General features: G+C 36.7%; 1 protein-coding gene across 1 annotated transcript; it reads left to right on the top strand.

The window, feature by feature from the left end:
- Nucleotides 1–10321: 10321 nt before the first annotated feature.
- On the top strand, nucleotides 10322–13808 carry fitm2 (fat storage inducing transmembrane protein 2). Its single transcript, XM_038306621.1, has 2 exons — nucleotides 10322–10529; nucleotides 12244–13808. Exons 1-2 carry the CDS (start codon nucleotides 10357–10359, stop codon nucleotides 12830–12832), a joined length of 762 nt encoding a protein of 253 aa, XP_038162549.1. The 5' UTR covers nucleotides 10322–10356; the 3' UTR covers nucleotides 12833–13808.
- Nucleotides 13809–22615: the final 8807 nt, after the last annotated feature.

Below are 22615 nucleotides of genomic sequence, written 5' to 3'. Positions count from 1 at the left end.
TAAAAGCATTAAATTTAATGAAAGAAATGTATACTAATTATTGTTTTATTTTTGATGAGTCCAAAATAAATAAACATTTATTCGGTTATGAGGCCAACGTCAACGCAAAACGATTCTGTACCAACACGAATAGTAAGGTGAGTTAAAGGTATTGTGAAGGATTTTCGCGAATTTTTGAAAAGACAAGCCCTCTCCACTTGCACATGCACAACCCTGTACCCGCTCTCGAAAGGGAACGCCTATTAAACCAGTGTATTCTCATTATCAGTTCGTATGAAATCGTACAAAAAGTTATGCACCGTAATTTCGTACGTTTTAGATGTTTTTTTCGTCTTATTTCGTCGTATTTTTACATCTTGCCTCAAGACAAGATATCCTTGCGCATGCGCATCTTACGCAATTCAATTCAATTCAGTTTATTTATATAGCGCCAAATTCACAACACATGTCATCTCAAGGCACTTTACAGTTCAACCAGATCATACAGTCAAATTGATACAAAGTTTTCTATCTAAGGAAAACCAGTTGATTGCATCGACTCAAATACAATCCCTCACACTAAGCATGCTTGTAGCGACATTGGAGAGGAAAAACTCCCTTTTAACAGGAAGAAACCTCCAGCAGAACCAGGCTCAGTGTGAGCGGCCATCTGCCGAGGCCGACTGGGGTTCAAGGAGACAGAAGCAGACATAGAAAAAGCAGCTGTAAAAGGCGGCCCCGTCCAGGAAACACACAGCCAGGCAGACAAGCTCCAAGGCAGCTCCCATGTCAGAGGATGAAGAGAGCACATCCAGTCAGTCACGGTCAGAGAAACAGGACCACACTGGAAAACAGGCCGATCTCCAACATCTATAAACAAGGGTGTTGATGGCAGCAGCACAGCTGATGTTTCTTTCCAGGATGACGTCACAGCCAAACAGGAACAGACGAGGCAAAGCTACTCTGAGGAAAAGCAGAGAGAGCAGAAGGTTAGAGATTGAACTAACAGATTCTGCAGAATAGGAGAACAGAGAGAGAATGAAGCAGAATGATGAAATGGGGGTCCCTATGTCCTCCAGCAGTCTAAGCCTATAGCAGCATAACTATAGAGATAGCTCAGGATAACCTGAGCCACCCTAACTATAAGCTTTATCAAAAAGGAAAGTTTTAAGCCTAGCCTTAAAAGTAGACAGGCTGTCTGCCTCACGGACTAAAACTGGTAGTTGGTTCCAAAGGAGAGGAGCCTGATAACTAAAAGACCTGCCTCCCATTCTACTTTTAGAAATTCTAGGAACCATTAGTAAACCTGCAGATTGAGAGCGAAGTGCTCTGTTAGGAACATAAGGAACAATCAGATCTCTGATATAAGATGGAGCTTGGCCATTTAAGGCTTTATATGTGAGAAGGAAGATTTTAAATTCTATTCTGGATTTAACAGGAAGCCAATGAAGAGAAGCCAGGATAGGCGAGATATGATCTCTCTTTTTAATTTTCATTAGAACTCTGGCTGCAGCATTCTGGATCAGCTGAAGGCTTTTAACTACAGTTTGTGGACTTCCTGATAGTAAAGAATTACAATAGTCCAGCCTTGAAGTAACAAATGCATGGACTAGTTTCTCAGCATCACCCCTGGACAGGAGATTTCTAATTTTTGCAATGTTCCTCAGATGAAAGAAGGAAATTCTAGAAACCTCTTTGATATGGGATTTAAATGACAGGTCCTGATCAAAAATAACACCAAGATTTTTTACTTTATTATCTGAAATCAGTTTAATCCCATCCAAATGAAGTGACTGGCTAATCAGTTTCTTTTTCAGAGACTCTGGTCCAAAGACTATAACTTCTGTTTTATCTGCATTCAGAAGCAGAAAGTTAAGAGTCATCCAGGTTTTTATGTCTTCAAGACATGCCTGTAATCTATGTAATGGGTTAGCTTCATCTGGATTTATAGCCAGATATAGCTGGGTATCATCAGCATAACAGTGGAAATTAATCCCATGCCGTCTAATAACTCTACCAATTGGGAGCATGTATAAAGTAAAGAGAATTGGTCCTAGCACTGATCCCTGTGGTACTCCACAGGTAACCTTTGAGCGTGTTGAAGATCTATCATTAACATGAACAAACTGAATTCGATCAGATAGATAAGATTTAACCCAGTCTAGTGCTGTTCCTTTAATTCCAACAAAATATTCAAGTCTTTCTAAAAGAATATTATGGTCAACTGTATCAAATGCAGCACTAAGATCCAACAGGACGAGCACAGATACAAGTCCATTATCTGAGGCCATGAGAATATCATTAGTGACTTTCACCAGAGCTGTTTCAGTGCTATGATGAGCTCTAAAGCCAGACTGAAACTCTTCAAAAAGTTCATTATGGTGTAAGTGATCGCAAACTTGTTTGGCAACTACTTTCTCAAGAATTTTGGATAAGAAAGGAAGATTGGATATAGGTCTATAATTGACCAAGTCATCTGGGTCAAGAGATGGTTTCTTAAGCAGAGGTTTAATTACAGCAACCTTAAAAGCTTTAGGTACATATCCCTGTAACAGAGATAGATTAATCACATCTAAAATGGAGGAGGAGATCAAAGGGAATACCTCCTTAAATAACCTGGTTGGAACTGGATCTAACATACAAGTTGAAGGCTTAGATGAAGACAATAATTTTGCTAATTCAGAAAGTTCAACTGGATCAAAGCAGTCTAAACCCGGTTCAGATTCCATGACTACCTCAGGTACAATCGCGGATAGAGGAGTGCTTATGATTTTATTTTTAATAAGATCAATCTTATTTATAAAGAATCCCATAAAATCATTGCTGCTAAGAGCAGGTGGAATGGACGGTTCAACAGAGCTATGGCTATGGGTGAGTTTGGCAACTGTATTAAAAAGAAATCTAGGATTATTCTTATTCTCCTCTATTAATGAGGAGAAGTATGCTGCTCTTGCTTTACAAAGGCTCCTCTTATACAGCAGTAAACCATTTTTCCAGACTAGGAAGGACTCCCGCAGGCCTGTGGAGCGATATTTTCTCTCCAGTTTCCTAGCATTTTGCTTCAAAGTACGCAGCTCTGCATTAAACCAAGGAGCAAGCTTTCTATTTTTAACGGTTTTCATTTTCAAAGGAGCTGCGTTGTCTAAGGCAATAAGCAGAGAACTAGCAACCCCATCAACAAAATCATCAACCTGTGAAGGGGAATAAGCTAAGCTTTTGCACTCTGCAGCACTGCTCAGTGACACAGAGGAGAGAGAAAGTGAAGCAGATTCTTTAAAATTTATAACTGCACTATCTGATAAAGATCTACTAAAATTTAACCTTCTTTTGGGGGAGGAGAACTCTGTTAAAGTAATCCTGAAGGTTATTAGAAAGTGGTCAGAGAGGACAGGGTTGTGAGGAAATACTGTTATTTCTTCACATTCTATGCCGTATGTCAGCACAAGATCCAAAGTATGAAGATGAGAATGCGTGGGACTATTCACATTTTGAACAAAGCCAATAGTGTCTAAGATAGCATTAAAGGCTGCTCTTAAGCTATCGCCTTCAATGTCAGCATGGATGTTAAAATCTCCCACTATGATGACCCTGTCAGTATTTAATACCAAATCAGAAAGGAACTCTGAAAACTCATCTAAAAATTCAGAGTAAGGACCTGGTGGACGATACAAAGTTACAAAAAGAAGAGGTTTTCTTGCCTTGAAATTTGGATCAGGGAAATTAAGGGTTAAATGTTCAAAAGAGTTGTAGGTATTAATTGTTTTGGGAGTAATCAGTAAGTCAGACTGGAAGATTGTTGCTACTCCTCCTCCTCGCCCAGAACTTCTGGGTATGTGAAAATTTAAATAGCTTGAAGGAGTTGCCTCATTTATGCTCACATAATCCTCTTGCTGCAGCCAGGTTTCTGTAAGGCAAAACAAGTCAATGTGATTATCACAAATCAAGTCATTAACTAGTAAACTTTTAGAGGAAAGCGATCTTATGTTAAACAGACCGCATTTAATTGTTTTAACTTTTTCCCCAATTGGAGTTATTTTGATTTTAAGTAGATTATCATGATTTACTCCTTTGGGAATCTTTGCTAATTTATTAGATTTTGGTCGTGGACAAGACACTGTCTGGATGGAGTAAAGAGTGGGTAACAGTAGAGAAGCTGCAGAGATGTGTGTTAAACTACAACTCTGCTTCCATTCAATAACATAGAATTTAACAAACAATTAACTCTAACCCTGACTCTAAGATACAAAACAGCAAGCAACGTAGTTAGAGACATGAAGAAGTAATTATTGCACTGTTTTTCCCAGGTTTACGTCCTTCGCGGATCTGCTTTTTTCGTCTGTCTGGTTGCGCATGCGCACTGATCTGGTTTTTCGAAGAAAAACATCAAAAACGTACGAAATACTGTGCATAACTTTTCGTACGATTTCATACCAACTGATAATGAGAATATGTTGATTAAACACGTGTTTGCACATTTCTCCTCGTGCACACTCTGTTTAAAAGTTGCTGTTCTTATAGCTCATACAAGCTTACTGAGCTTAATTCACAACATCACAACAGCTGGAACTATACAGTAGACTTTATGGCAATCAGTTTACTGACCGTTGGGATAGATGATCACTGCTCTTTGCTCCCCATTGGTCATGTAACTCCTTCTCCATCGCTCGGTGTCTGCGCCATATTTGTTATTAGTCACCACTGTCGGGTAGCGAGAGATTGCTGGTGAAGATTATCAGTCATCCAGGTCATAGTCATTCCAAAAGTTAAAAAACAATCCACTGGAAACATGTTGCTTCTCATCCAGGAAGCTCTTTCAATTCAATTTGTCAGGAATCCAGTTTGTGTGGTTTGTTTTTGTGTTTTTCTCTCCATCCACCACCAGGTGGTGCCCTGTCCTCGTTGGTCCTCCTGCACACCTGAGGCTCGTTGGTTCATCACTGAGGAGTATTTGAGCAGTGGACTGTCACTACCTCGACTCCAGAGTTTTTGCCAGCTTTTGGTGCTCTAGCTAAGCTGAGATTAGCTGAGTCTATCTGAGTTTTGTTTCACTGAATTTAACTTTGTTGTTTTGCCTTTGCCTTTCGACAGGAAGCCTTCCTGCAAACTGGATGTTTGGCCTTCTCCCTCTGGAAGGATTATTTGTGTTCATACTGAGCAGGGGAAAAAGCCCCACATGTCCCGTTAAAATTCCCATGGAAATCCAAGTGGCAGTCCGCTCCATTGCTCATCAGGGTCCAACCCAGACCAACCTGTCCGCCCTCCAATGAGTTCACCCTTCTTTGGATAAACCCACACCAACTGGATTCAAGGAGTCCCACCTTCACTGTTTTCAAGAACAATGAAATTTCCTACAGACCCTGTGAACTAACCTCTGCGAACTTCCCCTCTCACTTCCAGTTCCTGTTCACCCAGTGCTCTGAGTTCCAGAATCCTACTCCTGTAGTTCACCTCATTAAACCTGTTGAACTTTCCCCCTGGTTCTCTGAGTGGTTTTCTGCATGTGGGTAAGATCTCTTAAAAGCATCAAGACAAAAATGTCAGAAATTGAGTTGAGTTTGAGGCTACGATACAGTAGCCTTGTTTTTAATTGGAAAACATGCAAAATGAAACGGATGAAGGGGTCCACCTCTTTGGAATGGGGGTCGTTTGGCTTCTTTGTTAGCCTGCAATGCCCCATACCTGTCTATGTCTCTGAAAGGGGGGTCGTTGAAAGGGAATTGTTGGCCTGGCTTAATAGCTGGGGTCTTCTGTTCCCCTTTAATGGGGTGAGGGATGCTATGATAGCTAGACGGGATCAAGTCAATTGCTGCGTTCTAGGTTTTTGAAAGCTAATATCCGAGTCCACCCCCTCTGTTAAAGCATTAAGTAATGTTAAGAAAGAAAAACCATAGAGAGGGGCATTGCAGACTAACAAAAGCAGCCAAACGACTCCATTCCAAAGGGGCGAACCCCTTCGTCCAATTCAATTAGCATGTTTCTTAAAGGCATAGTTGGACTTCTGTATAGGAGCCTCAAACTCAACATTATTTCTGACATTTGAATTTAAAAAGCTGTATGGATGGAAAGTGAAACTTCTTCAAACTTGGAAGTCCAGTAGATTGTTTTTTAACTTTTTTTAAAACTTTTTTTAATGCCTGAAAGTGCGTATGCACAGAAAGAGATAGCTAACGTGACGAGCATGTTGGACGGCCGTACGTAAACATATTGCCAGAATGATTGACAGTTAGGAGGACCACTTATTGAGATGATCCACCCGGAAATAAAAGATCCTCCTCTATACCTTTAAGGTGATGTCAGATCCTAGTAGCTCCATGATAAAGCTGAGAAATAGCTTCTTCTCAGCATTACATTTCTCATACTCAAGCCAAAAAAAGAACCAAAACTATGGGGGAACACCCCTCAACTTTTCACTTAAGGAGGCAAAGAGGTTTACATGCTGCACGGAGGTTACCTCTTTCCTTCTGAACAGGTTACCCTAAGGTTAGCAACCTTAGAGCTTCAGAGCTGCCATCCTGCCCGTTTTGGATGTGTCCCAGCTCACCTAAATGTAACGACTGAATTACCTCCTCATGCACAGGTTTTTAAAAACCCTGCTAATGAACAAGTCATGTGATTTGGGTATGCTGAAGCAGAGATGTATCTAAAAAGTGCAGGACATTGTCCCTCGAGGACCTGGTATAACAGCACTATCATCAGGCTCATACTGGTTTTATTGTGACATATAGATTAATCATTCATTAATTATTTTATTTCCAGGGTGCATTCATTGAACTTTAATCATGTTCCATCATATGCCCTGATACAAATTTTGAACATTTGAGGCCCCAGGCTTGGTGAACTGAGATTTAGCAAAGGACACACTAAGGGCTGGTTATCCTTCGCATATTTTGGATTTACGCCCAATATTGAAGCGTGGTCTGCGCTATGTTATTCCACATCACAACGCCAGAGGGCCAATCTGGAACTAGCTGTGGGTCTAGATACGGCCGAGGCGGTGAGGAAGTGGAGGCAAAGTTGTGCGACAACGGAGGGACATGAGGGCCAAAAAGAGCGGAGATCCAGGTGGAAAAAGGGTCACAGCGTTCTCGCGCACCTCGCTCTTCTAGCTGGTCCAAAAATATTTACCCAGAATGCAGAGCATATATTATTTTAGGGTTTTTTCCGTATTTTATTGGTTTGTTTACCTTTTAGTCAGTTTTATAGTCTTTGAGTGTTTTCAGATATTTCCTTCTTTATTTATCTGGTGATTATTGCTTTATTATTGCAGAGATTCTCTTAGGTTCTCTCTGGTGTTTTTACTGTATAAACATAATTTCTCCCTCATCCTCCAGTCTTTTCTGTATTGTCTGCTCCTCTGTTCTTCAGCTGTCATTCCTGTTTGTTTTCACTGGATCCTCTGTTTTTTCTCCTGTTTCTATGCACATTTTCTGCTTCTATGTTTTCATGTATTAAATTTTATAAGTTTCTCACCATGCTGCATCCAAGCCTCTGCTTGCATACATTTCCTAATCAACATGCCCTAACATGGTGATCTGAAGTAAAATTATTTTACAATCAATTGAAGATTTATCTGACTGAGTTTAAGGACCAAACAATAGAAAGTAAATGAATTATTACCAAATTATACATATTTACAATGATGTATTTAGTTTGAACATAAATTGTCTTCATAATAATAGGGGTGATTGCATATTATTAAATGCAATAAGGGTAAGTTTAATTCAATTTAAACTGTTGCAGTTGCTTCTTCTTATTACTAATACTAACGTCATAATTATGTTATTGAATTATTAACTTCCATACATCCATTTTCCATCACCCCTATCCCAAGCAGGGTCTCTGGTGCCTATCTCCAGCTGTCTACTGGTAAGAGGCGGGGTCCATCCTGGACAGATCGCCAGTCCATCGCAGGGCAACACAGAGACAAACAACCATCCACACACACTCACACCTAAGGAGAATTTAGAAAAGTTAATTAACCTAAAAGTCATGTTTTTGGGCTGTGGGAGGAAGCCAGGGTACCCAGAGAGAACCCACGCATGCTCAGGGAAGACTCCGGGAGGGGAATCGAACCTGGAACCGTGTTGCTGCAAGGCAGCAGTGCTACCCACTGCTCCATTATTAATTCCTGATACTTTATATTTAATTTTTTGTTTAATTTTAACATTTTAGCTCAAAATTTTCTTTATCAAATCCATGGATAAAAAAAAACAAAAAAACATAAGATTCAAAAAGAAAAATTATTAATTGCTTTTAAAAGTAATTTCTATTGATTACAAGTTTTATTATTACAAGTAATTTCTGTTAAATAGTGATCACTGATTGCGTTACTTTCGCCTTTTGTTTAAAATAATTGTATATTTGCGTTCTTCAGTAAGTAAAATGCAATGAAAGATATACTTAAATTGTTCAACATTCTAACTTTTTTCATTCAGAAATCGAGGTGCGTAAAATTAGATAATGGGGGAAAAGGATAATTAAGTTTTATGTTTATGTTTTCGTTTTTGTTTCAAACAGAAATAGATGAACTACAGCGCCCTCTGGTGGCTCTTCACCTAAAGCAACAGTGTTGAAGAAGACACTTAAAGTCAGTAGTAATGAATTCTAATGAAAAAGGAAGTTAGAGGGTTTTCCTGATTTTCTTAAACTCTGAATAATAATTTTAAAGTAAATTTGAATTCTGTCCTTCAGTAATAATAAGATGGAGTTGGGAAAAGACTTAAAATCAACTTTATTGATCCCTTAGGATTAGTCCTTCAGGGAAATTCCTGCTCCAGTAGCTTATATAGACTAAAAAGAGTTGAAACAAGATGCCATTAAAGATAAAATACAGTATAAAAAAGTGTCCAAGGTACATAAAAGCATAAAAACTATCTGCACAGTAGAGAGCTAAAGGAAGACTAAACAGTAGCTGACTTGGATTATTGCACTTAAACCGCTGAAATGTACTGACCATATAAATAAGTAAAAATTATACAAACTACTATCTTATATAATGTTTTCCCAAATTCCATCTTTTCATGCTTAGCTGGGATCATTTCCCTCCTTCTCTGTAAGTAAAATATAGAGAAAATACCGCAAGAAAACTTTATAAACAAGCATTTTACCTTTTGGCATTTTTTATATACTTCTGGTATTTTATTTATCTGGAATAGCAAATATATCCTTTCTGAAAACAAGTCTAAATGGTTCATAAGGAAAATCTTTCCTTCAGGTCTTCTATTTCACAGAAATGGTGTTTAATAAATGAAAGAGTACAATAATGTATCTGATGCTGTAAGTAAAGAAACCTATTAATTAGAAACAATGTCGTTAATAAAGTGAAGTCCTTATAAAATGTAACTGACACCATCGTCTGTAAAACTTGTTTTTCCAAACTGTAAGAACCAGAAAATTTATCCAGACTCTTTTTTAAAAAGATATTTCTCTTCATCTCTTTTCTGCTAAAGACTTTGTTCCTGATTCACTTTGGAAAAATGTGTGGATATTTAATCAGAAACATTTGTTAAGAGACAAAATAAGAGATTTTGCATCTCTGCTTAGACTTCTGCCTCAGCGACCGCTGAAGCGGTTAAAACGGAAGAAAATGGATGGAAAATTAAAGATTTTTTATTTAAACAGTTGCAAATAATTAATAATTAATACATGAATGAAATGTATCAAACCATTAAACCCAGACTGTAGGTTTAGCAAAGTTCATCAGTCAGTTATGTTGGAGCTGTCATTCCACAAAGACATTTTGTAAGGATTAAAACTACTTTCTAATTTATAATGTTGAGTTTCCATTTGAGGGACACTTTTTATAGTTTGGTATAAATAAGAAAAAAAATACATATGCTACCGCTGGCCCATTTTATTTCTACAAATGTAATATTTCATAATTTTTATATATATTTTTTTATTTTTAAAGAAATGTTATTATATTTTACCAGTTTTTTTTTAATTATCATTTTAATAAAACATATATTTGTGCGGAAGAATATTAGGGCCACTGAAAAAGTAAAACAAATCCAATTCCAATTTTTTTTTTTTATTAAATAATTCTGAGATTAAAGTCAGAATTCTGAGCAAAAAAAAAAAAAAAAAAAAAATCAGAATTCTGAGAAAAAAATCTGATTTTTGAGAAAAAAGTCAGTATTCTGAAAAAATATATAAAAATTCTCTGAATTCTGGCTTTTTTTCGATATTAAACTGAAATAAAATGGAAAAATCAGTTAACTTTTTTTATTTTTTCAGTATTTATTTATTGTAAACCATTTAAACAAAAAAAAAAAAAAAAAAAAAAAGAGAGAAAAAAACAGATTGGTTGAACGCCGATGACGTCAGACCCACTTCCGCCTTTACGCAGTCCGGTCCGGTCAGCGCAGCGGCGTCAACATGGCGGCCATGGATGTCATTGTGGAACAGCTGGTGAAGCTGTGGAGGATACCGGCGGTCAGGTGGTTTTTCCCCGGGTTGTTTCTGATTCTTTCTGTTCTGGGATCAGTTCTCAAAGAGCTGGACTTTGTTCCGGAGTCCTACTTCAGCAGCAGCAGGAACTTCATCAACGTGTAAGTTTGACTCGGCCAAAGTTTTCCTCTGACGTTTCCAACTGGGAGAGAAGACGTTTGATTTTTACTGGGCTTGAAATGATGTGGAAGAAGCGACTCAGACTGAACGCTTAACATCCATTAAAAACCAAAACTCTCTGTTTTGAGTCTCTTGTCGCTTTACTTTTATTATTATATTTTCCTTATATCTCTTTACATGCAGCAGTTTTCCTCATCAGGACCTTAAAGAAGTGATGAACTGCAGTGTTGATAGTTTCCAAGTCTGCTTTATAGAGAAACAGAAACATTTAAACTAAAATAACTAAATGATTGTTCAGACCTTCTAGTAGTGATGGTGAGATGAAGCTTTGAACCCAGGGGCGGATCTAGGATTCTAGGAGATCAGGGGCCCTGAGGGTGAACATGAGTGTAGACTTTCTGCTAAATCCTGTTCTAATGTAAAATATGACAGATTACAGGATTAAATAAATCTCTAGTATACTAAAATTAAGTTACCTGCATGTCTTTAACTGTTTATTCCTCTCTTCATAAACAACCAATCCTGTGATTTTGGTAGCATCTCTTCCTTATGTGCCAGGGGGGGGAAACATCTATTTCAGCTGCCTGAAATAATCCGTTCCCCCTCCATAACATGGGATTAAATAAACATGCCTGGAAATCTTTAACTGTGTTTATTCCTCTCTTCATCGACAACAAACTTTGTGGATTTGGTGACATTTGATCATTATTTGCCAAAGTTATGAGAGGGAAACCAAATATTTTAGCCACCTCATATAATCTGCCCCTTCAAACTTCTGAAATATGAAATTATTCCGTACTGTTCAATAAATGATCAGTGTTTTTAATTCAGAGTAATTTTCATGTGAATGTGCTTTACTGGAGGCATCCATGTTTGTCAAAGAACACTACTGCCACCTACTGGTTAGTGACGTCACGGTGCGGTATCGGCTGTTGATCAAGTCCCAGTGCTGTATCTGGTGTTTGTCACAACGCGCTATTATCCAAGTCATCTTGAAAACATTCTTCTTCCAAATGTTGGCTACATATTACGGGTTTTTTCTCTGGCCAGAATTTCGATGGCAAATCCTTTTATAAAGTGTTTCTAAAATGTTTTTTTGTTGTTTGCATTCATATAAATATGCTGGTGTGATACTATAGTATACATTTGATTGGTTTTTGGTATAATTTTTTGTAGTTTTTAAAAATGGCGTGCCGCGGCAACGGATGGAGAAGGACGACCACACAGACAGCCGGAAAGGCATGCCAAGGACCAATCATAGCTGCTTTTGTCTGCACTTCCGCTTTAGGTTTGCGTGGGTTTGCGGTATTGGTCACAACAGAGACAGATTTGACAGTTGCAGAAGCTATGCATCAGAAGCATAAATTGGCCTTTAGTGCTGAGGGGCCGGTTCGGTTGCTCCGTCCCCCTGCTGGGGCCCGGTCCAGTCTAGTTAGCGGACATGGGCCTCATCTACCCCCCACCAAGAAAATGCAAAATCTCTGAATTGACGTCAACTCGTTGCTTCGTTTGAATTCTCCCGTTTTATGGTGGAATTTTAGGATTTTGATATTTGCAGAGAAAGGAGGTGTTGATGGGGTTTGATCTTCTCTGTACGTCCATTTCACCCACTGAACCGTCGTTATTCATCTCTGACAATGGAAACTGGGTTTTGATTCTATGACGCCTTTAAACTTTCTGGTTTGTGTTCTGCAGATATTTTGTGAAGTTCTCGTGGGGATGGACGCTGCTGCTGCTCACCCCGTTCCTCGTCCTGTGCGGCTACAGCGCCCCGGCTCTTGGTAAAAGGCTGCTGTCTTTGGCCGTGGCCACAGCCGTCTGGTACGTCTGTACGGGGACCTTCTTCTGGATCGAGGACTTCACGGGTTCCTGCTTTGAGAGCAAAGCGTCCGTCCTCGCCTTGAGCGAGTTCGCCTCTAAATCCGCCTGCAGGCGGGCGGGCTTCCACTGGCGGGGCCACGACATCTCAGGACACTCCTTCATCCTGACCTACGCCTCCCTCCTCATCATGGAGGAGACGTCCCCGATGAACCTGAGGACGTCCGCGCTGTCCGAGGCGTCCAAGACGCTCCTCAACCTGCTGTACGTAGCCTTGAACCTGATCGTCCTGACCTGGGTGTGGATGTTCGCCTGCACCTCCGTCTACTTCCACGACCCGAAGGACAAGTTTCTGGGGACCGTATGTGGCCTGATGGGGTGGTACCTGACGTACCGCTTCTGGTACCTGAAACCCTTCTCACCGGGACTCCCCTGGCAGCCTAAAGTACAGAAACAGCATGCCTAAACCCCGCCCCCACTGATGGTTGCTTCACAGCCGTCAACATGTAGAGGATAATTTTTAATCTGGGTCCACCTGGACGTGAAACTTGAAGATGTTTTAGGTTTTTCCATACTTACAGGAAGCAGAGAACCGCTCTGCTGTCCAGAGTGTTTACTGTTAGAGAAAGTCACGATCGGCTACGTAGAAACCAACTCTGGATTATGGATCAGGAGGTTGAACGGATTACAGCTGTAAGGTTAAAGAAAGAGCCTTCAGTTAGTCCGACGTCTGCCTGCGAATTGGAAACGATTTAAACAATGTTTAAAAAAATGAAATTGTGCAAAAAGTAAAAAATCTGATTCCCTACGGGCAAAATTTGGTCTATCAGAAACTGAATTTCATTTGTTAAAACTACATTTTGTTGCTTATTTTCATATCCAGTTCCAAAATTCAGTTTCTTTCTCAGACGACTGAACCTTGAACCGCAGAGAAATCGAACACAGATTCATGGATCTCCATCTAATATCTCAGGATGGAATCAGTCTCATTACTCAGCGGCACCATTAAAAACGTCTCTAAAGCACCCAGATTACGATGTTGCCTCCTGTTTCTGGCTGCAGATGACGAGCCGCTAATATGCTAGCAGTGAATGAATGCTGGGGTTGTATCCATTCTCCTGTTGAAATGTGTTCAATCAGACCTCTGGCCTTAAACCTCACTATGGCAGTAAGTTTAATCTGCATCGAACTTTGGGAAGCGGAGCCTTCCTCTCTAGCGCCTTCTGTTAGCCATGCTAGCTCTGTTCGCTATAGCAGACGTCGTGTGTTTCTGCCTGCGATGCTGCGTTCAAGTCCGCCGTAGAAAATCCACCACTCTTGCTCTCCCTTTCTGTCACAGCGATGCATTCAGGTTCCAAAACATGGTACCGTCAGTTATTGTGACCAGGTGCTACCGATGGAGGTCAGTCGGTACAGAATTCAGCAGATAAACTTAATAGAAAAAACTGGAAATGTTTATGTTTGAAGAAAGAAACTGCTGAATTAGTGATGCGTTTTTCTGTGTTTCCTCCATCGATGTTTGATATGGTGAATGAAACCCACTCAGTTCATGAACGCCTCTCTGCTTCAGATTAAAATTAGTTAAAAATTAATTTACCTTTAATAGAAATTTCAATCCGTGAATCTGTGTTCGATTACTCTGTGGCTTAAGGACCCGGTTGTTTGACAAAAAACTGAATTTTCAAACTGAGTTTGAATATAATAAAGTAGAAAAAAAAAATGACATAAAAAAAAAACATATTTTGAAGTAAATTAAGTCAAAATTGGCCAGAATTAGTTTTTTTATTCTTCAAAGAATACAGATTTAGTCCGGCCAATTAAAAGATAGTTCCTGCGTTTCTAACGTAAAGATTTGTTTCTTTTTTTAAGTGTTTTCACACTACAGTCTGTTTGCCCTAAAATGCTTCATCCAGTTTATTATCCGAGGTAATAAACTCGGGATTGTTTACGGCTCCAGATGTTTTGCAGATGTTCACCGACGCTGAAAGCTATAAACAGACGCTAACTAGGGTGTTACGTACTTCTTCCTATAAGTAGGAATTAATTTAGTTGCTTTTCAGTAAATGAAATGAATAATTTATTATAGGTGCTAAAAAGAACATATTTTGCCAACATGATGCCCAACAATGTATTTCTTTAAAATCATATTTATTTTAACTAAACTTGTAAGTTTGCGGGTGACATGGACCATGTCTGTTTTATACGGAGCCCCTAAAGGGGCATGGAGGGAAAAAATAAACTTTTGCGGGATCTCGCAAAAAATTTTACTATTGCGAGATCTCGCAAAACTATTGCGAGATCTCACAAAAAATTAAGTTTTGCGAGATCCTGCAAAAGTATTGCAGGATCTCGCAAAAGTATTGCAGGATCACGCAAACGTATTGCGAGATCTCACAAAAAAATTTACTTTTGAGAGATCCTGCAATACTTTTGCGGGATCTCGCAAAACTATTGTAGGATCTTGCAAAAGTATTGCGATACCCTGCAATACATTTGCAGGATCTCGCAAAAGTATTGCAGGATCTCGCAAAAGTATTGTGAGACCTCGCAAAAAAGTTAACTTTTGCGAGATCTCGCAAAAAAAGTTAACTTTTGCGAGATCTCGCAAAAAAAATTAACTTTTCAAAGATCCCGCAATACTTTTGCGAGATCTCGCAAAAGTATTGCAGGATCTTGCAAAAGTATTGCGAGATCCTGCAATGTCCCTTTAGGGGCTCCGTAGTTTTATGCTGCCTCTTGAATTCCTAACCATGAAAATAACGGACTCAGATCAATGGTCATGATTTTAGCTCTTTGTCTAGATTTAAAATATTACAAATAAATCAGTCGAATTAGTTTGTTTGTTTTAAATAAAACCTTAGATGCTATAAAAGTTAAAATGTTTAACTTTGAGTTCATTTCGCCTCAAACAGACTGGATGCAGGAATGAAAACATTTCTATCCATGTGCCACATATTTCATCATGCCTAATATGTTTGTATTTTATATATCTACATTTATATATCTGGATGATTAGCTTGAGTTATTTTCAGGATTTCCAAATGTTTGGAAATTAGTGGAATAGTTTTTGTTTTGTTTGTGTATAAAAGATGCCGTTATCAGCTGCTTTATGATGTGTTTGAATAGAAGTTTAAGGAGTTTCACAGATATTTAGTTTCAGAGGGAGTTGAGCCTTTGCTCCAAAAGTTGTAAGGTAATTGTTTACTGATTGTTGGGTGACTTCTATTAAAAAAATTCATACATAAGAAAAAAAATAACGGCGTGGTAAGAAAGCTGTCAACAAAAATGAACATGTAGGTGTCTGAATTTATCGTAAATCCATAAATGTGAAGGAATTGAAGAGGCTATGGAGTGAATTTTATTCCATTATTGTTGAAAGCAAAGAACATGTAGGGTAAATGGAAGTTTAAAAGAATAAAAAAGGCATTCAGAAACAAAAATTTGAAAATGTTTATGATTATTTTATTTTAAAGTTATCTTCTTTAGATTCAGTTTTAAAAATTGTATCCTTTTTTAAATCACCTTCCCTTCACTTTAAGCCCAACACCAATGATGTTGCTAACATCCAGCAGACCAATAGAAATTCATCTTTGCTCCTCACTCGAGGAAAGCCCCGCCCCCACAAATGAAGAGTGTGATCTGGAAAATGCAATTTGAAAAAAATAAAATTAGTAAAACTTGATCTGAAAAATAGAAGTTTTAAGAAAAAAAAGTGATATAAAATTTGTAAAAAAATAATAATTGAGAAATAAATTTTCAAAAATAGCAAATTGGTTAAAATTGCAAAATTTGAAGAAATAAAATACAGACTGTGTTCTATGCTTGCAACAAAAATGGAGTCATGTTCCCTCCTAACAAATTTAGAAGTTATGAATAGAAGATATAAAGTTGCAACAAACTTAAAAGAACAAAACTACAACCGGATGATGGTTTTCCACTCCTAACCAGTTGGTGGCGGTAATGAACCTGAAGCCGCCGGTAAAAGAGAAGACGGGAGACGAATGCAGAACTACTGCCGGGATGTTAAAATCTGCTGAAATGTTTTCACTGCAGGTTCAGTTTAACAAACTATCCATGGTTGTTTTTTTCTATTATAGGTGGATAATGAAGAACTTTCAGGTGCATTACTGCCCCCATGTGGTCTGGAGTATTAACAGCTTCATCAGGACTCTAGATGGCAACTCATGATTCTTACTATTTGCAAAGTTGAATCCAATCCAAATTAGTTTCTTTAATATAAAACATCTGTTGTTAGATGTATGTTAGAGATAACACGGAAAAAATACACATCTTTAATTGCTTTAGTGACTTAAAGAAAATTCAGACACATTTCCGTACATTTTTATTGACAGTTATCTTACCATTTAGAACGGGAACACATTTTATTAATTTTATTAAGCGTGTAATTTAGTAACTGTAGTTTGCAGGTGGAAATGTGTTGATTTGTGTGTTGGGTGAAGAAAATAAAAACTATTTGCTTTGATTCCATTTTCCATTGTTTATTCATCATTGATGGCAACTGAAAAAATTAAGGCTTATGAACAAACATCAGAAAAAGCACCATAAATGCATAATAACACATAGAAATATATAAAAAATAAATAAAAGAGTGAAAATGAAGATCCGGACCAGCAGGAGCCATAACTGCAAATAAGAACCAGTGGAAGAGTGAGGTGTGCTTGCAATGATCGGCTGGTTATGACTTGTCTTCATCTTCAGCATCATCTTCCATTTTTTTAGTCCATAAATAATCAGAGCTTTAAAAATGACAAACTTCAGCAGGCAGGTTGGATCAGTTCAACTTAAAAAAGCTCTTTTTCCAAGTCCTTCTTCATGCTGTTTAGGTAACAATTTAAAGACATTCCAGTTTGCCTAAAACACTCTGAATGACCACGACCTGAATAAATATGGATTCACACCTTGGGAGAACCTAAACGGTCTGTCCATCGCTTACAGTGACAGGAAACATAAAACTAAAAATACACAGTTTGAGCGAAAAGCCGGGAGAGTCTGGAGAGTTAGAACAACAAAAATATGCAAAAGTTTTAAACAAAAATAACGAGTTAAAACAGTCCCCACACAATTAATCCAAATAGAAATGAGCCTCAGCTCCGTCTCTTATCGCCTTACGACTTCTGTATGGAGTGAATTTTGTTCCATTATTGTTGCAAGCAAAAAGCAGGTTTTGTAAATGGAATAAAAAAAATGCAATCTGCAAATTAAACTTTAAAATACACCTTATTCAAAAGAAGTTTTTGAGAGTAACAACTGTTTTCTCAGATTATATATATATATATATATATATATATATATATATATATATATATATATATATATATATATATATATATATATAAAATTTTATTTTGGTAATTGTTTTTAAAGATTTTGTATTACATTTGTTTTCTAATTTTTTCAGATTGAGCTTTACAAATTGCATTATTTTTACAAACTGCGTTTTACAGATCACATATCTGTAAAATGCAACTACATCTAAAAAATTGTAAACATAATTTATTCCAAAAAAAAAAAAAAAAAGATTCTGAAAACCTTTCTGTATGATGAAGAATTTTTTTTAAATGTACTTTTTGGATTCTATTTTTTCCCCCCACATTTTCTTTAACAAAACTAGTTCTTTACAACAATAATGGTACAAATGTCTCTCCATACATCAGGGTATTGCCATAGAAAGACTAATCCAGACCATGTGAAAAACAAAACAGTGTCTGGTTCTACTTGTAGTTTTTCTGTTTTAAAAATTTCAAAAATAAAATAACCAGCTTTTATTTCTGTTTCTAAAACCTAAACGCAAGAATTAAATACTGAAATTATTTTATATTTGACACATTTTCATTAAAGAATCCAAATAAGGAACAAAACATTCAGTTGTCCTTGTAATTTATAGCGATTTATAGTTCTAGAAATTATTTAGCACAACCAGCAATCTGTAGTTGGTGCGCAGATGTTTTCAGTATTAAAATTAAGCTCATCTTTAATTTTACCATTAAAGTAAGAAAAAGGCAGCCTTTTTTATTTTCTGAATTTCTGTTCTCTGATTAAATAACCAAAAATTTAAATTTAATTTCACACAGAAATCGATTTTAAAACAAAAATCAAACAAAAAACAAAATAAGCAGCAGTTTATTCCTTTTTCTCATTTCGTTTTAAAGCCAAACTCCAAAGAAGGAACCATGAAACTAAACCCGCTGTTCTGTCAGACCAGCATACATACACTGCAAAAACAATCTAGAAATAAGTAGAAATTGGTGTATTTACCCTTAATTTGAGTAGGTAAATAAGATGATCTGCCAATGGAATTAGTATTTTTACTCTTAAATAAGATAATTAGATAACATGCACTTGAAATAAGACAATGCAATTGTTTTTTTCTTATTTTAAATGTAAACTGTCTTGTTTAATTGGCAAAGTGTCTCACTTACCTCCTAAATTCAAGAACAAATGCACTTATTTAAAGAAAAATTTACTTATCTAGATTTTTTTTCCAGTGTAAAGTAAATACGCAAGCGCAAGATTTTAGATTTGTGTTTATTCATTTAGTTTTGTACTAAAGATAGAATTTAAACTACCTAGAAAAAATAAATAAATAATAACAATTTAAGGACAGATCGCGAATCTACGGAAGAGGATTAGGGCCACTGGAAAAAAAAAAAAGTTAACTGATTTTTTTTATTTTATTTCAGTATAGTATGGGAAAAAAGTCAGAATTCTGACTTTAATGTCAGAAATCCGACTTTTTTCTCAGAATTCTGACTTTTTTCTCAATTCGGACTTTTTTCTCAGAATTCTGACTTTAATCTCAGAATTCTGACTTTGATCTCAGAATTCTGACTTTGATCTCACAATTCTGACTTTGATCTCACAATTCTGACTTTTTTTCTCAGAATTCTGACTTTTTTTATTGTCAGAATTCAGTCAGAATTCTGAGAAAAAAGTCAGAATTCTGAGATTAAAGTCAGAATTCTGAGATTAAAGTCAGAATTCTGAGAAAAAAGTCAGAATTCTGAGAAAAAAGTCAGAATTCTGACTTTTTTCCCATGTTAAACTGAAATAACATTTAAAAATCACTTTACTTTTTTTTTTTTTTTTCAGTGGCCCTAATCCTCTTCCGTACGAATCGCCTCAAAAAAACACCAAAAAGTAAGTAATTAAACTGTTTTTTCGTACAAAACTAAAGGGATAACCGGGTATTGACTAATGGTATGCTGGTCTGACAGAGGCTGAAGGAGTTGGTGCCAAACAGCAGCTGCACACTGATCACTGCAGGCGCTTCAAATGTTACAGTTAGCTAGTTCTACCTCCGTCCTCCTAACCGAGCCAATCCCATAACGCTCACACAGCAAACAGACCCCATGCAATAAAACAAACTAATCCTAATTCAACACTTTGTGCCACAGATGCAGAACGTATCGTTTAAATAAGCTCAGCTAAGTGTAACGTTTAAAACACCCAAAGTTTGTGTGTTGGTGCACCTTAAACCAACTGAACGACGTCTTAGTGGTCTTAAGTGATTTAACATTAGAACAAAATCATCACATTTTAGCAGAAAATCACATTTCTGTGGGTTAGAGGAGAGTAAAGCTGTTCTCAGTAGAAAGATGTGGGATAAAGCCTGAAAACAGGCTTAGAAACCAGAGAAAGTGTTTGACTGCAGGAAATAATGTGAGCTGATTAAACAAGTTTGATTAATGAGGAGATGAAGTTTAACAGTTTGCAGTTTTCACACAGTGGTTGCACTTATAAATAGCAGAAAACATGACTCAGCTGGAAAAAAAACCAAAAAAACAGGAGAACATTCACTTCCCCCAACATCCACCCAGGGATTTAACACGCCTATTTTATACAACCGTATAAAATATTCATTTTTAACAGTTTTTTATCTTTTTAATATTTTATTTTATATCAATAGCAGATATTCTGTTTGCGCTTCAGCATAAACAGCTAATTTTCTCTGTCGATAGCCGACAAAGAAACATCTTTAGAGCTGCTTTTGATTTCATAGGTAACTAATAAATCGTTTAATTGGGAGGAAATGTCAACCATGCCCATCCTGGTTTATCTTTATACGAGGCTATAATCTTTATTCGACTTCGTAATCGTGACTCCGTTAACAGCAAATCATTTAGATAAAGCTTTTAATCTGCTTGACCTTTGGTCTTTTTAATGGAGAGATTTTTTTTTACACTGGAAAAAAAATCAAAATCTAGACAAGTCATTTTTTTCTTAAAATAAGTGCAATTGTTCTTGGATTAAGGAGGTAAAAGAGACATTTTGCCAATGGAACAAGACAATCTACACTTAAAATAAGAAAAGACAATTGCATTGTCTTATTTCAAGTGCATGTTATCTAATTATCTTATTTTTAGAGTAAAAATAATCATTCCATTGGCAAAATATCTAATTTACCTACTCAAAATAAGGGTAAATGCACTTATTTTAAGGAAATTTTACTTATTTCTAGATTGTTTTTCCAGTGTACATTATTGTTGCAAACAGAAAAATAATTGCAAATAGAAACAAGAAAAAATGGTTTTAAAAAATAAAAAAAACGTCTTTGTCAAAACAACGGTTTTAAGAACAACTTTGCTGTTTTTGCAGATCTTTTTTTTCTTTCATTTTTAAAACTTCAATTAAAAAAATTTCTTTACAGATTTTATATCTTCTAATCCCATGTTTCAAATTTCCATTTTCGGATCGCTTTCTTTTCTTTTATTGCGTTTTACAGATCAAAGTCTTTGCTTTCCTCTGGGGCGACGAGCGAGGAAGCATTTCTATTAGTCTGAACGATAAGAACGATATTTGTAAAACTCAATCAGAGAAATTGAAAAAATAAAGTAATAAAAATAGTTTTAATTAGAAAAAAATTATAAGAAAACAGCAAAGTTACTATGAAGTCCTGGTTTGGTAATCAGTTTTTAAAATTCCTGGATTGAGTGTTTTTTTTTTTATTTTAGTTAAATTTTCTCAAATTTTGTTCGTTCATTTATTTATTTTTTATTGTTCCTAAATTGAGTTTTTGAATTGCAATCTTTTCAAATTCGGTTTTAAAAATCCCATTTTCTTCACTCAAGCCCAATACGAACTATTTATAGAATACATAATATATGTGAATATTTTGGTTTTTTTTAAACTGTCGCTTCTAGAAGATTTGTCTGTTTTTTTTTTTTAAGATTGGCTCCAAATTGTAGCATTGGTAGCGCCCGAAAAACACAGAATTAAATCAGTTGATTTGACCACTACCAACACTGAAAAACAAAAAGTAACATCTCTATAGCTCATTATCACACTACAGCCTGAACCAGAACTTTATTTATGACAGTTTAGAAAGTTTTAATTGAGAGTTTAATTCATTTCTGTAGGTTTTTTTTAAGCCTCGGTCCTTTCCCCAGTCTTCATGCTAAGCTAACGGTAACCGCTGTGGTGTGAGTCACTACAGTTATAAATAAATAAGTTTTACTGTTTTTTGTTTTGTTTTTTTATCCTTAAAGAGGAGTAATGTTTCTTTTTTGTTGTCCTCACAGTACAGAACCGCTTATTTTCTGTTATTTATACGGCTGAACATCTTTACTACTGATAGGATGTTAAATTAGCCTGCTACGCTAAGACCGTTAACCGTTCTATGCTAGGATAAAAACACCTAATCTGATCCGTTCTCTGAGCTCATTTGGTCTCACACGGCTTAACCGTGTTAATTGGTGATACATTTAAAAGGAGTCAGAGCGATGTTTAATGCTTTTTTTTAAACATTGCTGCAAATGCAGCACAATTAGCCAGATAAATGTCATCTTTTCCTCTATTAGCGGTATTAATGCTAGCTACTGAACTCCTACGTTTGTCCTTTTGTACCTTGTTTTTAAAAATCACTCTCTTGCAAACAACTTTAATAGAACAAAGTCCTTCCTGGACGTAATGTATGGCAGTTTGTGGCTCTTTTCAGAGCATATTCCTCACATTTATACGAAGTGATTTTATCAGTAATGCTACTTTCAGACCACAAAGAAAGCAGCAGGAGGAAGCTGTTGAAGAGCTCCGCTTTAGAAGTAATAAACTGTTTCAGAGGAGTGATCATAGCGCTCTGCATCAGCAGCACTGTGTCTGACTCCCTGCCAGCTCCCAGATCAGCTTCTCTGATTGGTTGATGTGTTGAGCAGCAAAAGCTAAATTTTTCCAACTCCAGCAGCTGCTGCTTTTGCAGCGCATCAGTTGCTCAGAAGCTTATGAGCTGCTGCTG

Source organism: Cyprinodon tularosa, unplaced genomic scaffold, assembly GCF_016077235.1.
Source record: "Cyprinodon tularosa strain WSP-4 unplaced genomic scaffold, ASM1607723v1 ctg587, whole genome shotgun sequence".
In the NCBI taxonomy this organism is placed as follows: Eukaryota; Metazoa; Chordata; class Actinopteri; order Cyprinodontiformes; family Cyprinodontidae; genus Cyprinodon; species Cyprinodon tularosa.
This window is presented reverse-complemented; position numbering and strand designations above follow the sequence as displayed.